The sequence below is a fragment of the Cnephaeus nilssonii genome (genome assembly GCF_951640355.1).
Source record: "Cnephaeus nilssonii genome assembly, chromosome: 10".
In the NCBI taxonomy this organism is placed as follows: domain Eukaryota; kingdom Metazoa; phylum Chordata; class Mammalia; order Chiroptera; family Vespertilionidae; genus Cnephaeus; species Cnephaeus nilssonii.
The window spans coordinates 47,169,192-47,185,574 of record NC_137081.1 but is presented as its reverse complement, the minus strand read 5'-3'; the positions used below and the strand labels follow the sequence as shown (position 1 = coordinate 47,185,574).

Below are 16,383 nucleotides of genomic sequence, written 5' to 3'. Positions count from 1 at the left end.
CGCGCAGTTGCTTAGCAACGCCGCCGGAAGTGACGGCAGCTGCCGCTGAAGAGCCGGGAACCTGCCGCTGCCGGCAGTGGGGCCGGAGAGCACCGGCTGCGCCTGCGCGTGAAGCAAAGGCAGGTGCTCGAGTGGGGCGCCCCCACGGACAGGCGCGGGGACACTCCGCGGGAGCAGGGCGGAGGCCAGCACAGCTGCCGACTCCTGTGCTGGGCCCGCGAGGAGATCTGGGGGCCCCGGCTGGTGCCGCATCCTCATCCATCACGTGCCTCCGCGGGACGACCCCTCCTAGGTCCCTGCCCTGCCTTCCCGGCGGCCCCGGCAGGTGGGTGGGGAGCGGGGCCCAGGCTGGGTGTGTGCGGCCCGCGGGGCTCCTCGCGCGCGGGCGGGGAAGGGCAGCGCTCTCCCGGAGCTATAGAAACCCAGGGGCTCATTGACAGAAAATCGATGTTTAAATACTTTGGTTTCTAAGGCGTAATTCGGGCCAGATGGGGCTTAGTTTTTTAAACATAAGAATCTTAAAACTTGGGCCGAAACCGGTTTGGCTCAGTGGATAGAGCGTCGGCCTGCGGACTCAAGGGTCCCAGGTTCGATTCCGGTCAAGGGCATGTACCTTGGTTGTGGGCACATCCCCAGTCGGGGGTGTGCAGGAGGCAGCTGATCGATGTTTCTCTCTCATCGATGTTTCTAACTCTCTATCCCTCTCCCTTCCTCCCTGTAAAAATATCAATAAAATATATTTTTTTAAAAAAGAATCTTAAAACTTGGATGTTGTCTCAGAACATCCATATTGGGACCTTTAGTGTATTTAAGTTGCTTGGTAAAGACAGTTAATTGAATGTATTTGGAGGATCAACCAGACCTCGAAGGACACCAAAATCTGTTAAGAGTGGATGCGGGCTTGGTTTCAAAAGATACTTTTCTAACACGTCGAGGAACAAATGATTTTCCTGACAAGCTTGTGGGCTACAACGCGTGCTTACTAGGCACCAAGTCGGAGTTGTTCAAAGTGGAAGGAGTAACGTATTTAATCACTAACGTTCTGACATAGTTGTACTGTTTTTCTTCAGGTTTTCTATCGGATGTTCCACCATAAGAATGCTGGTAAGTATGAAAGGGATTAATAAAATATTTGGTTTTGTTCTTTGTTGTTTTTTTTTTTAAGCACAGTTTTTAAAATGTCAGGAACGGGGAAAGAGATTCTACCCTACTTGCACGCTAACAACTTAGCCTGCCACAGTTTTGTAGAAGCTGCAGGCCCCTCAGTCAGAGATGAATTACAGCAGGAGCCGTAGTCAGAATATCAACAATTTGACCCCAGTCCCAGAGTCAGAAGTCACCTGCACATGGAGTTAGGTGGAGGAACCCAAATCTTTATTATATTGAACAATAAGCAGTTCCAGGCTACATGCCTTATTTAACCAGTCCTCAATTCTTGCATGTCTATGTGGTTTCTAGTTTCCATTAGTTAAAAGCACATAGGTTATTGTTAGACTATGGAAACATTGCAGATATACAAAATATATATACTGCTCCAGCTTTGGGGGAGAATAGTTAATAACTATTTTGGGAATTTTAACAAATTGGTTTCAAAATAGATTCACATTCTTTTAAAAAATATATATATTTTGTTGATTTTTTACAGAGAGGATGGGAGGGGGATAGAGAGTTAGAAACATCGATGAGAGAGAAACATCGATCAGCTGCCTCCTGCACACCCCCTACTGGGGATGTGCCTGCAACCAAGGTACATGCCCTTGACCGGAATGGAACCTGGGACCCTTCAGTCTGCAGTCCGATGCTCTATCCACTGAGCCAAACCAGTTAGGGCATAGGTTCACATACTTAAAATTGAATCTTTGTGCATATCCTTAATTTTTGAGACTTTTATTTCAAGTATGCTGAATCTTTGAATGTTTATTGACAACAGAATGTAGTATTTGTCTGTTATTTAACAAATAAAAAGAAAAAGTGGAATTTGTAATTCTCAACATAATCAGTGTAATACTTGTGATTGTATCCACCAGGTAAAAACTTATATTTACATAACATTTTGTTTTGCATTTAAGGTTTATGTTTAAACAAGATTTTGTTTTTCCTGTTGCCAATAGGTGCTTTTCTGATGTAAGGAAAAATAGCAACATTAGAAAACAAATTTTAAAATATCTTAAATAAGCTTTTATTACTTTTAGGAGTTAAGAAGTCTTTGTTCCTTTGCTCCAAACCAGAAGACTTTGTTACCTCATATAGAGTAGGAATAATGTTGGTTAGAAACGGGCTGGTGTTGGAAACTGAAGATTGTCATGACTATGACTCTATGCTGAAATAAGAATAATTGTCTTAGAAATACTTAGTTGGGTAAGTATTTTTAATAAAGGTTTATGTTGAGTGGTGAAAAAAATGAATACAAAAATATATGAAATTAAGAAAAGCTCACTTTTAGATAGAAATTAATAGTGGTGGCACTATATTAACTTCAGGCTCATGATATATCTTAGTATTTTTAGGTCAATAGTTCAGGAATTTTAGTAACTTGTAGCTAATTAAATCTAGGCTTGAGGAAATGTTTAACCAACAATGAGTTATACTTGAAAAAAAATTTAATTAAATTTAGAATGCTTAAAAATCATATTTAATTTAAAATATGCCTAGGTACAGTCCTAATGTAATTGTCAACTATGCCTTAATGTTATTTATTACATTGTTTCTCTTCGAAAGTTAATTCTGCACTTAAATCTCTGGGAGCCAGTCAGAGGCAGCTAAATTAGGCATTTGAAGATTCAAGGATACAGAGTCTCAGGATATCACAGGGTAGGGCAGAAGTAGGTCTACACAGTGTTCATTCTTGTAGTATTATTGATTAATTATTGTGTTATTTTTCATACAAACAACTGTAAACCTACTTTTGCCTCACCCTGTATATATCTAAATTCACACAACAGGAGATACCATCTAGATTAATTATTCTCCAGATATTCAAAATTGAGAGACATTGAATACTTACTCTAATGACCTCTACTCTGTTTCACCAGCTGGCTATCTATTTTTTTTTAATATATATATTTTTTATTGATTTCAGAGAGAAAGTGGGAGAGAGAGAGAAGCATCAATGATGAGAGAGAATCATTGATTGGCTGCTTCCTGCACTCCTGCATGCCCCCTACTGGGGATCGAGCCCACAACCTGGGCGTGTGCCCAGACAAGGAATTGAACCAGGACCTCCTGTTTCATAGGTTGATGCTGAACCACTGAGCCACGCCAGCCTGGGCTGCTGGCTATCTATTGTAATAAACCAGAGAATACATGTGGTTAAATGCCAGGTTTTCCTTTTTTTTTTTAAATTAAATTTATTGGGATAACATTGGTTAATAACATGTTTTCCATTTTTATTTGTCTCTTTTTTATTTGTGGGGTTCTTCACTTTTTTTTGTAGAATTTCTTTTTTTTTTTTTTTAATATATTTTATTGATTTTTCACAGAGAGGAAGAGAGAGGGATAGAGAGTTAGAAACATCAGTGAGAGAGAAACATCGATCAGCTGCCTCTTGCACAACCCCTACTGGGGATGTGCCCGCAACCAAGGTACATGCCCTTGACCGGAATCGAACCTGGGACCTTTCAGTCCGCAGGCCGACGCTCTATCCACTGAGCCAAACCGGTTTCGGCTTTTTTGTAGAATTTCTTGCTAAAACCTCAGAATGGTTATGAAGTAGATCACAGAGGTATTATTATAGGTAGTGTGTACTTTAACAAGTGTTTTCATATAATTAAACCTCTTTTTGTTAAAATTACCTTAGTATTTTATTTTTAAACTGATCAATAATCTTTAAATACTGTATTCTATTTCTTAGACACTAGTGTGGTTCTTAAAAGCATGAACTTTGAAGTCAAGCAGACCTGAGTAAAAATTCTAGCTCTGCCATTTAACTAATACTTAACCAACCTATCTAATACTTAAGCACTAGTTTATATATCTTTAAGGTGAGGATAATTCCTATTTAATAGGGTTATGATAGTTACATGAGATAATTATGAAGTTCTTAGTTAAGTGGTATATGGTGATCTCACTAAAAATATTACTCTTTTTTTTAAATGGTCTGTACATACTAATTATAGTTTTTATTTGGGTAATCTGTATAATTATTATTTTTACATGATAATATACATTCATACCATCTGTTAACCAATTTATTCTTTTCTCTTGAGATGTAGAGTTGACCTATATTATCTTTTAAAGTAAAATATTTAAGTAATTGTCATATCATAAGTAATGTGATTACTCAAGTATGTCCAGATTATTTGGCACTCTGGTCAGGGCATATACCTAGGTTGTGGGTTCGATCACTGGTCAGGGCGCATACAGGAGGCAACCAATTGATGTTTCTCTCTCACATTGATGTCTCTCTCCCTCTCCCTGGCTTTCACTGTCTCTCTCTCTTTACCCCTTTCCCTTCTCTCTGAAATAAATAAGTAAATAAATAAACGTAAAAATTGTTAACAAAAGTTACTACTAGTTTAGAAGAACTAAACTAACCTCCACTCCAAGTAATTTGGTTAGAATTTCAAGTACTGTAACCATTTAGTTTTAACATTGGCATTGATATTAGAAATTGATTTCAAGCTAAACACTTTTCTTTCTGTTTGCTATTAATCACCATTACACAGGCCAACATACAATAACCAACTTGAGGTATACTTCATCGAGTAGGAGAAATAGCTGATTGGCCCTTGGAAATCCAATCTTCTTATATCAAGTTGAAGTGAATGAAAGTAGACTGTGCATTGAAAATGCTACAAGATTATAGGCCAGACAACTTCAATGAAAGCAGTGTGCTTTTATCATTCCCCAACATTACAAGAGAACTCACCACCTACTAGAAGCTATTAATCAGAAATAAGAACTATTTTTAAGCAAATTTCCTACCAATTAGTGATGTGAACCCTCTTCTCCTGTCCTACTGGTTTGCTCACTATGCAACCCTTTATCTTTCTCTCTTATCTCTACCCATTACAAACTCAATGATCTTGCTCTCTTTCCTGTACGGTAGAAATATTTCTGTGCTGTGCAATTTAATACTTAATGATATACTGTTTTGTGCTAATCTCTAATTGTTTTAGATGTGCTGTGTATTCTCAACTAGATTGTAGACTCTGAGGCTAGGACCATGTGTCATATTTCTTTGTTAATGCTTTTTTTTTTTTTTTTAAAGAAACATTAATGTGAGTGAAACATAGATTGGCTGCCTCCTGCACGTCCCCTATGAGGGATCGAGCCAGCAACCCAAGCATATGCCCTAATCGGGAATTGAACCAGCAACCTTTCGGTGCAGGGGACAGTGCCCAACCAACCGAGCCACACCAGCCAGGACTGTTAATGCTTTTTATGCTAAACATGATAGGCACTAAGTAATGTCTTACTGGAAAATCTAAAACTAGTCATTTGTTTTGTACAACTGTGACCAGAGCTCAAAGCAAAAACACTTCATGTCCATGTGGGGTAGAATGTACAGTCACTCTAAACACTTTTTTAAAAAAGTATTTAAAGTTTGAAAGATTTAGTGTTATAAGTTTTGTCTGAATTTTGGTTAGTACACAGAGACCTATTGTTTAATATGAAGATTATTGTAAATTAGAGGCCCGGTGCATGTAATTCACACATGGGTAGGGTCCCTAGGCCTGACCAGCAATCAGGGCCAATCCGGGCCTTCAGGCTGCCGGCCAGAGCCTTCCCCAGCTGCCGGCCCCAGGGCTCTCCTTCATTCCGTGCTGCCCCCTGGTGGTCAGCGCCCGTCATAGTGAGTGATTGAACTCCCGCTCGAACTCCCTAGGGGACAGTTTGCATATTAGCCTTTTATATATAGAGATATTTTAAACTAATAAGTTTGGCTGTGATGGTAAAAATGACTAATTAGCATACATTTTTCTGTATTATTTTTAAACATTTCTAAATAAGACTGTAAGAGAATAATTGTTTCATTACTTCTCTCACTAGCTTAATTCTAAATGGTCAAGAAATAATCCCCACAGGATCATAATAATACCGTGGATATCCTTTTTAGATATTCTGTTTTTCATTCACTTAAAATACTCAAATATGATCTTTGCTTCTTAGGCAAATATGCTTAAATGGTGGTCCTAAAAAGCTTAATTATTTTAATTTGTTTATTTTCACCCTATGTTTTAGCAGATTCACCCTATGTTTAATGCTCAGTAATGTTTGTTAAATAATAGCTATATATGTAAAACAGAGTATTTAGGGAATAATATTTCTTCTTTTTCAGGGTAACCTAAATCTGTTTTGGAACCATGAAAATTTTGCTGGTTTTTGACTTTGACAATACAATCATAGATGACAATAGTGACACCTGGATTGTGCAATGTGCCCCAGAGAAAAAGCTTCCTAATGAACTACAGGATTCTTATAAAAAAGGATTTTGGACAGAATTTATGGGCAGAGTCTTTAAGTATTTGGGAGAGGAAGGTGTAAGAGAAGATGAAATGAAAAGAACAATGACATCAATGCCTTTCACTCCAGGAATGGTGGAGCTTTTAAACTTCATAAGGAAGAACAAGGACAAATTTGATTGCATCATTATTTCAGATTCAAATTCTGTCTTCATTAATTGGGTCTTAGAAGCTACCAATTTTCATGATGTGTTTGATAAAGTGTTTACAAATCCAGCAGCTTTTGATGGCAGTGGTCATCTCACTGTGGAAAATTATCACGCTCATTCTTGCAATAGGTGCCCCAAAAACCTTTGCAAAAATGTAGTTCTGGTAGAATTTGTAGATAAACAGTTACAACAAGGAGTGAATTATACACAGATTGTTTATATAGGTGATGGTGGAAATGATCTTTGCCCAATAACCTTTTTAAAGAAAAACGATGTTGCCATGCCACGGAAAGGATATACCTTACAGAAAACTCTTTCCAGAATGTCTCAAAATCTTGAGCCTATGGAATCTTGTGTTGTAGTTTGGTCTTCGGGTGTTGAAATAATTTCTCATTTGCAAGTTCTAATAAAGGAGTAATATGCCAACAATTGAAATGTGTACCAGTTAAGATGGGGTACAACAGCATAAAACTAAAATCCCAAATGCCAGTGGTTTAAAAAAAAAAGATTTTTTCCCTCTCACTTAAAGAATTACAGAGGTAAGTATCTCTTAAGGCTGCTATTTTGCTCTACCAATTTCAGCACTTGGCTACCAACTCATGATATAAGATTGTTATTCAAGCTCCAACCCTCATATCAACATTCTATGGCCAGCAAGAAGGAAGGCAGTGAGTTGCATACTCATTTAAATTGGATTGCCCAAAACTCAGTCACAATGCCCCCACCTAATTGCAAGGAAGGATGAAAAATGTAGTTTTTATTCCAGATGGCCATATTCCTGGAAAACAGTGGAAAAAAGAGGAGTATAGAATTAAGGTAAGTGCAACTAGTGGTCACTACCAAAGGTGGTTGATAGATTATTCTCTTCAGAGAGAATAGTCATATATTTTACTTTCTTAGATATTTAAACCTGTTGTTTTATTCACATAGCCCAAATATATATAGTGTTTATTCCCAAATCAGTGTATTTTATTTTTTTAAAATATATTTTTATTGATTTCAGAGAGGAAGGGAGAGGAAGAGAAAGATAGAAACATCAATGATCAGAGGAAATCATTGATTGGCTGCCTCCTGCACACCCCCTACTGGGGGTCGAGCCTGCAACCTGGACATGTGCCCGCAACCTGGACATGTGCCCGCAACCTGGACATGTACCCTTGGTGGGAATCAAACCCCAGACCCTTCAGTCTGCAGGCTGATACTCTATCCACTGAGCCAAACTAGCAAGCACCCAAATTAGTGTATTTTAAAGGTAGGGATGCAGTATCTATTACCCAAGTTTTCATCAATTCCAGACTTTCCTTTTAAAATTAAATACAAATGAATGTTTCTCAAATATTTTAAACTTAGTATCACAACTGTAACTCCAGTATACTGGTTTAATCAATGTATTATTTCTACTGTCTAGTCTTGAGTGATATAATATGTAATTTGTAGAAATACTCAATATTTAAGATACTGATTCATGTAGAATGTTAGCAAAATAGCAAGTGATGTAAAAAGGTTTATAATTTCATGGTAATTTCTAGGCTCTTGTGTTTTAGGCATATATATCCATTGTGTAAAATATTAGAATTTTGCTTTTCCACCATGGAAAGCTCCAGAAATAGAAAAGCTCAATATAATTTAATGGGGGGAAATGGGTAGGTTGTAATTCATTCTTTCAGGTTGAAAAAATAGATCTTTAACAGGTTAGATTACATTTAAACACATTTATTCTTACAGAATATTATTTCTCTACTAGAGGCCTGGTGCACGAAATACATGCACTGGGGTGGGGGAGGGTGTCCCGCAGCCCAGTCTGCACCCTCTCGGGGGATGTCCAACTGCCGGCCCACAGGGATCAGGCCTAAACCGTCAGTCAGACATCCCTCTCACAATCCAGGACTGCTGGCTCCCAACCACTCGCCTGCCTGCCTGCCTGCCTGCCTGCCTGATTGCCCCTAACTGCTTCTGCCTGCCAGCCTGGTCACCCCCTAACCACTCCCCTGCCAGCCTGATCAACGCCTAACTGCCCTCCCCTGCCGGCCTGGTTGCCCCTAACTGCCCTCCCCTGCAGGCCCGGTTGCCCCCAGCTATACTCCCCTGCCAGCCCGGTTGCCCCCAACTGCCCTCCCCAGGAGGCCCAGTTGCCCCCAACTGCCCTCCCCAGCAGGCCCGGTTGCTTCCAACTGCTCTCCCCTGCCAGCCCGGTCCCCCCCAACTGGCCTCTCCTGCAGGCCTGGTCCCCCCCAACTGCCCTGCCCTGCAGTCCTGGTCCTCCTCAACAGCCTTCCCCTGCCAGCCTGGTTGCCCCTATCTGCCCTCTCCTGACCTGGTTGCCCCTAACTGCCCTCCCCTGCCAGCCTGGTTGCCCCTAACTGCCCTCCCTGCAGGCCTGGTCCCTCCAACTGCCCTCCCCTGCTGGCCTGATCGCCCACAACTACCCTCCCCTGCCGGCCATCTTGTGGTGGCCATCTTGTGTTATGGCATGAGGGTCAATTTGCATATTGCCTCTTTATTATATAGGATATGTCGAGGCCAGTAACAAATTACAAATTATGGTATTAAAAAAAGAAAGACTTTTATTTATTATAATGGTAGATCAAGTAATTTGGACCAGATTTTCTAAAGAACACATCTAGAAAAGCTGATAGCTAAACAAAAATTTTAAAATGTCTGCTTAAAGCTTTGAGAGAGCTGATAACAATGAACAATTGCTACCAAAACACAGAAACCCAAGTAGGTGAGCTGCTTTTTCCTAGAAGTGTTGGCTAATTCTGTAATTATTGTCTGAGATGCTGAGTGGTTATTTTGACAATATTATGCTACCAGGTGGAAGAGGCTTGCAGTGATAAACCTTTCCCCTTTGAGTAACAATTCCAAAATAAGTAAGAATTTCCCATTTGGAGTAAGAATGATCCAGAAATAAGCATACCTACCCAGGGATGGCAGCTTAGCTTTGAATATTCTTAGTTCCTGAAATTGGATTGAGAGTATCTAAGATTTTTTTTTAGAGCTCCCAGGTGCTTGGCAGAAACAAATTTAAATTCTCTCAAAAGGATGTTAACATCCTAGGTATGTGGACAGACTCCAAAGTGGACCCCCACAATCCCTGTAACTGGTATGCCTTGTTTGTGTGTGGAGAGGGGGGAAATATGACCTCCTTCTAATCAATAGGATACCACAAAGATAATGAGTTCTATGTGATTATGTATACGTGATTATATCATATTCTAATGCCCATCTTATTGAACTCTCCCTTGTTGACTTTGAAGCAAGCTGCCATGTGATGAACTGGCCTTTGGAGGGGGCCACATGAAAAACAACTGAGGATGGCCTCTGGCCAACAGTTAGCAAGAAGTAGGTCCTCATGGAGTTTCCTCAAAAAACTGAAAATGGAACTCCCATTTGACCCAGTAATCCCACTCCTGGGAATATATCTGAAGAAACTAGAAACACCAATCAGAAAGGATATATGCACCCCTATGTTCATAGCAGCACAATTTACAATAGCTAAGATTTGGAAACAACCTAGGTGCCCGTCAGCAGATGACTGGATCAGAAAACTGTGGTACATCTACACAATGGAATACTATGCTGCCATAAAAAAGAAGGAATTATCATCATTTGCAGCAACCTGGATGGAATTGGAGAACATTATGCTAAGTGAAATAAGCCAGTCAATGAAAGAAAAATACCACATGATCTCACTCATTTATGGATAATAAAGAACATTATAAACTGATGAACAAACATATAGATACAGAGACAGTAAAGCATCAAACACAATGTCAAATTATAGGGGGAAGGTTAGGGAGAGGTGGGGGAGATAAGAGATCAACCGAAGGACTTGAATGCAAGCATATAAGCATAACCAATGGACACAAAACTCTGGGGGGTGAGGGCATGTATGGGTGTGGGGTTGGGGGGGGCAATGGTAAGATATGTACAAATATAATACCTTAATAAAAAAATAAATAAATAAATAAACTAATGGAAAAAAAAAAAAAAGAAGTAGGTTCTTGGTCCAGCAGTCTGCAAGGAACTATATGCTGCCACCATGTGAGCTTGAAAGTGGATCCTTTCCCAGTGGAACCTCAGCTGAGACCACAGCTGACACTTTGATTGCAGATATGTGAAACCCTGAAACGGAGTCCCCAGCTGAGCTGTGCTTGGACTCCTCACCCATAGGACCTAAGCTAATAAATGTGTATTGTTTTAAGACACTTAGTTTGTGGTGATACTGTTATGCAGCAATAGAAAATTGATGCAGTAAGCCTCAAAATAAGTCTATAAAGTTTTGCAAGTACACAGTAGGACACAATAAAAAGCCACACCACGAAACAATGAATACCAACAGAAGCTTCCATTTAAACAGATCTGCGGGATATCCAGATATTGCAGTTTTCAGACACAAACTGAGGAGAGCTTGGGCAAAGAATTGAAAGCTATATTTAAAAAAAAATATATGGAAATACTAGAGCTGAAAATTACCATGGCTGAAATTAGAATCGATGGATGGATTTGACAACAGAACAGGCATAGTAGAAGAGAGAATTAGTGAATGAACGTAAGTTAGAAGAAAATATCCAGAATGATGCAGAGAGAGACAAAATAATGAAAATACAGAAGTTACCAAAATATCTGTGACATAGAATATACAGTGAGATCTAACATAGTAAATCAGTATCCAGAAAGAAAGGACAAAGAAAAAAAGCAGTATATTAAGAGATAATGACTGAAAATTTCACAAAATCAATGAAAAACATCAAACCACAGAATCAAGATTCGTTATGAACCCTAAACAGAATCAAAAGAAAACCACATGAAATCACATCATTGTAAAACTGCTGCTAACCAAAGATGGAAAAAGCCTAAAGTTGCCAGAAAAAAACAAACCAAAGAGACATTGAAAGGAGCAACCATTAAACTAATTGCTGGTACTATTTCTTAAATATTGGGAAGAATTCAATAATAAAGCCATCTAGGCCTGGATTTTTTCTTGGAAGGGTTTTAACTACTAATTCAATATCTTTCATAGATATAGGGCTATTCAGGTTGTGTAGTTTTTCTTGAGTAAGCTTTGGTAGTTGACTATTACTTTGATGCAGAGTAAATCACCTCAAAATCTAACAGCTTAAAAAATTTTAACAGCTTAAAACTAAGTGTTAATTATCTCACAAGTTCTATGGGTCAGGAATTTCAGAGCACTTAACTGGGTTCTGGCTCAGGATCTGAAATGAGTCAAGATATGTGCTAGGCAGTATTCATATGAAAGCTTGACTAGGGCTTAGGCTCTGCTTGCAAAATGGCTCACTCGCCTGCCTTTTGGCAGGAGGCCTCAGTTACTCATTGGTTGTTATCACAAAGTCTCATTTTATTGTTGGTTGTTGGCAGGAGGCCTTAATTTCCAGCCACGTGGGCCTCTCCAAAGAGCTGCTCGAGTGTCCTAAAGCCATGGTTTCCTGCCAAGTGAGCTGCTATCCAAGAGAGAGTACAAAGAGAAAACTACTATGCCTTTTGTGACCTCCTCGTAGAAGTCGCATACCATTACTTCTGCCATATTCTATTTGTTAAAAGAGAGCACCAAGTCAAGCCCATGCTCAAAGAGAGGGAAATTAGACTTCCTTTTTGAAGAGGGAGTCAAAGTATGTGTAGATATAATAAACCCTGGCTGGTGTTGCTCAGTTGGTTGGGCATCGTCCCATCCACCAAAAGTTTGCTGCTTCGATTCCTGGTCAGGGCACTCCCCCGGGTTGTGGGCTCAATCCCTGGTGGGGTGCGAGTGGGATGTTTCTTCTCCCTCTCTAAAAAGCAATAAACTAAGTCACTTCTATTTCCATGTTGTTGTTTTTTTAATGTTTGGTATGTCCTTGTCTCATTTATCTGTAGGGTCTTATGTTCTTATCTCTTTTTCTAGTACTTCATATATGGAGGATATTAATATTGTCATATTTGTAAAAATATTGTTTGCATCATTGTGTTAATATTTTCTAAATCTTATTTTTAAAATATATTTTTATTGACTTCAGAGAGGAAGGGAGAAAAATAGAGAGATAGAAACATCAATGATGAGAGGGAATCATTGATCGGCTGCCTCCTGCATGCCCCCTACTAGGGATCAAGGCCGAAACCCGGGCATGTGCCCCTGACCGGAATCAAACCCAGGACCCTTCCGTCCGCACAGGCCGACGCTCTATCCACTGAGCCAAACCAGCTAGGGCCTAAATCTTATTTTGATTATTTCTAGATAATCTGGTCTTAATCTTTATTTTATCTATCTATCTATCTATCTATCTATCTATTTATTTATTTATTTATTTTTATTTCAGAGAGGAAGGGAGAGAAAGAGAGAGATAGAAACATCAGTGATGAGAGAGAATCATTGATTGGCAGCCTCCTGCATGTCCTTCCCCAACCCCCCCCCCCCCCCCCCCCCGCAGAATTGAACCACGACCTCCTGGTTCATGAGTCAACGCTTAATCACAGAGCTACACCAGCCGGGCTTAATCTTTATTTTTAAATATAAACATCTAAATTGAACATGTGGGTTATTATTCATTAGGTTGTATGAAACAAATATATTGATACACACTAACTAGGCTTATTAAAATGTAAGATTCTTGTTCTCTAAAATATGTCCTTTATAAACAAAAGAATCCTAATGTTTCCCCCAATGACAAGCAACTTCCTTATGTATATTTTTTACTATACTGAAATGTGAGCTTATAAAATAGATATATTAGAGTTCATTGTTAATTGAAGAAGACTTAAATATTAAAGTCATAATAAGATTGGATAGAGAAGGAGGAACCTCCTATCTTGGTGGGCAGAATCTAAAATGGCCCCTGAGATTTCCCACTCCCTGGTATACTTGCCATGGGTAATCCCCAGTACTGTGAACTTGATGTATTTTACTACTGTGATTAGGTTGTTTTATAGTAGGGAGATTATGGGGGTAGACCTGACCTAAGCACATGAGCCCTTTAAAAGCAGAGAGTTGTTCTAGCTGGTAGCAGAAGAGGAAGTCAGTGATTCACAGCACATGAAGACTCTACATGCCATTGTGGATTTAAAAATGGAGGGAGGCATGTAGTAAGTAATGTGGACAGCTTGGAGGAGCCAAGAACAGCCCCGGCTTGACAGCCAGCAAAGAAACAGACACTTGAATCCTATAATTCTGCAAGGAAATGAATTCTACCAATAGCCATGTGAGCTTGAAAGAGGACCTAGATGAAGAACACAGCTCAGGCTGACAGCTTGATTTCAGCCTGTGAGACCCTGAGCAGAGAACCCAGTCACACTATGTTCAGATTTCTGACCCGCAGAAACTGTGAGATAATATATTTGTGTTGTTTTAAAATGCTATATTTGTGGTAATTTGTTATATAGCAATGGAAAGTTAATACAATAGCTAATACCATCTCTCAGGGAATAGTGTACTTTTCACATGCACATCTTTTTTATAACTTACGCTAGAGGCCCAGTGCACAAACTTGTGCACGGGTGGGGTCCGGCTGGCTCGGCCCCAATCGGAACTGATCGAGGCTGGGCCTGTTGGGAGGAGGATCCCGAGGGAGGCTGGCCGGCCAGCCTGCCCCTATTGGGACCAATCAGGGCCTGGCCAGTTGGGGGAGGGGCCAAAGGCGATTGGCCTTCCCCCCAATTGGTGTGTGTGTGTGGGCCAATCAGGGGTGGAGCTGGCAGAGGGGAGGAGCTGTGGGCCAATCAGGGTGGTGGGGGCCCATTGGGGGGGGGGCCACCCAGGGGGAAAGGCTGTGGGAGGTTGGCTGGCTGGCCCCACCCCCTGATCAGCCGGTTCGCTGGCCGCAGTGGGTGTCATAGTGACTGGTTGTTCTGGTTGGGTCAAGGCATTCCAGTCGCTGGCTTTATATATATATAGATGCTTGACAATTTATATTATACCATAAAGTAATGAATCATTTTTTATTCTCTGACTAGACACCAAACATTATGATGTATGAAGAGATGCTAGTTAAAATGTCTCTGCCTTACAGAGTTTTGAGGATGATTTAATTTTTTTGCTAACCTGTTTTTCTAATTTTTATAATATGACTGTGCTTTTTTAAGAAGAAAAACAAATTTAAATAAAGCAAACTTCCTGAGAGATAGAGCATAGCCCACAACCATCTGCCAGTGAATGGTCCAGAGCTGAGCAGCTGAGATAGGGCTGATTATATAATTTGTAAGGCCCAGAGCACAGTGAAAATGTGGATCAAATAAAGATATAGCAATTGTACATACTAAATACTGCTACTCTTAAAGCCATAGATCCAAAATATTTTCCCCATATAAAAAATTCCTGCCCTATCCGGTTTGGCTCAGTGGATAGAGCGTCGGCCTATGGACTGAAGGGTCCCAGGTTTGATTCCAGTCAAGGGCATGCATGTACCTTGGTTGCAGGCACATCCCCAGTGCGGGGTGTGCAGGAGGCAGCTGATCGATATTTCTCTCTCATCGATGTTTCTAACTCTCTATCCCTCTCCCTTCCTCTCTGTAAAAAAAATCAATAAAATATATTTTAAAAAATTCCTTATCACCAAGTCCACAGCCTTGTCACAGCACAGCAACACCATCTGATTGTTTAATATTTTTGATGCCTAACTTAATCACATCCTTCCTATGTTAGATACATATTAAGTTTCTTTTCCACCCAGGTGTTATGTGATTGTGGCACACATCCTTTAGATTAAATCTGCTTTTGTAGTAGTGCAAGTATAATCTTTTGTAGTACAAGTTATAATTACATCTTTATTCTACTTTTTAAGAATGTTATCTGATATGCCCACATCCTTATTTACTTGTACAACATTTGACTTTTTTAGCTCCTGGTTTATACTAGCTATAAAGGCATGTTAGAGTAAATTTTCCTTTATGGTCTCATAAATAGCTTCAAGAGATGGCTGATATAGCAATAGGGCAACTGCAGGCAGGCACCATACAGGATAGAGTAGCTCTATTAATAGTGTGAGTGGGACTGGAATTTATAGCCACTTCACTCTTCCTATTATCAGATATGAGAGGAGGAGTCCTTTACTGACCTAATAACCCCACAGCACATCTTCAGATGAGACCAGTTGTAGGGAATTGACTAAATTGTTGTACCTAATACTGTCATCTTGTGCACTCTGTTGGGTTTCTTTTTTAGGTAGACAGTGTGATAGTTCTGTTGTAGACAGATGTTTTGATATGCTTTATAAAGGCTTATAAATATATTCCAGGCCAAAAGCTAAATCTATCCTACTTGTTTATGCCATACAGACTGATGATGTCTTTGTGATGACGGTTCATATGGAAACAAAATACTAACATAGATGTTTCCCAACACAGAAATTCTTAGAAACTCCCATTTATGGAAGACATCACTTAGTAAAATATTAGTTTGTCTTTTTATATATCTAAACAACTAGTAAAAAATATTGACAATTAAACTACTATTTGCCACATAAGATTTTATAATTAGTCCAAAATGGAAAACTTGCTAATTCACATTTATTATATCAATCTACATTTATATTCTGGATTTTGTTACATGTTTTCTTCACAACCTGGTCAAGCAATATTTTATTCTCAGTTCAATATTTAAGTATATTCTTTCAGGGATGTATTAACGACTTAGCCTCTTCACATTTGAATCCAGAGAAAGATCTTATTGCACAATTTTAAGAACTAAAATACTTCATTCAACAAATACTTTTTGGGTTCCTACTAAGAGCAAACCCCTCCCCCCCACACACAAATAAAACAGAAACCTGTGGAAGGATAAG

At 39.5% G+C, this 16,383-nt stretch overlaps 1 protein-coding gene across 4 annotated transcripts; it reads left to right on the top strand.

Moving 5' to 3' along the window:
• The first annotated feature begins 89 nt into the window (after nt 1–89).
• Nucleotides 90–7,956, top strand: PHOSPHO2 (phosphatase, orphan 2). 4 transcript variants are annotated; one of them, XM_079782490.1, is made up of 4 exons: nt 90–325; nt 1,071–1,104; nt 2,193–2,358; nt 6,281–7,956. In XM_079782490.1, exon 4 carries the CDS (start codon nt 6,306–6,308, stop codon nt 7,029–7,031), a length of 726 nt encoding a protein of 241 aa, XP_079638616.1. In that variant the 5' UTR covers nt 90–325; nt 1,071–1,104; nt 2,193–2,358; nt 6,281–6,305; the 3' UTR covers nt 7,032–7,956. The 4 variants fall into 4 exon arrangements, with proteins under 4 accessions (XP_079638616.1, XP_079638617.1, XP_079638618.1 ...); XM_079782491.1 differs by lacking the exon at nt 1,071–1,104; XM_079782492.1 differs by lacking the exon at nt 2,193–2,358.
• The last annotated feature ends 8,427 nt before the right edge of the window (nt 7,957–16,383 follow it).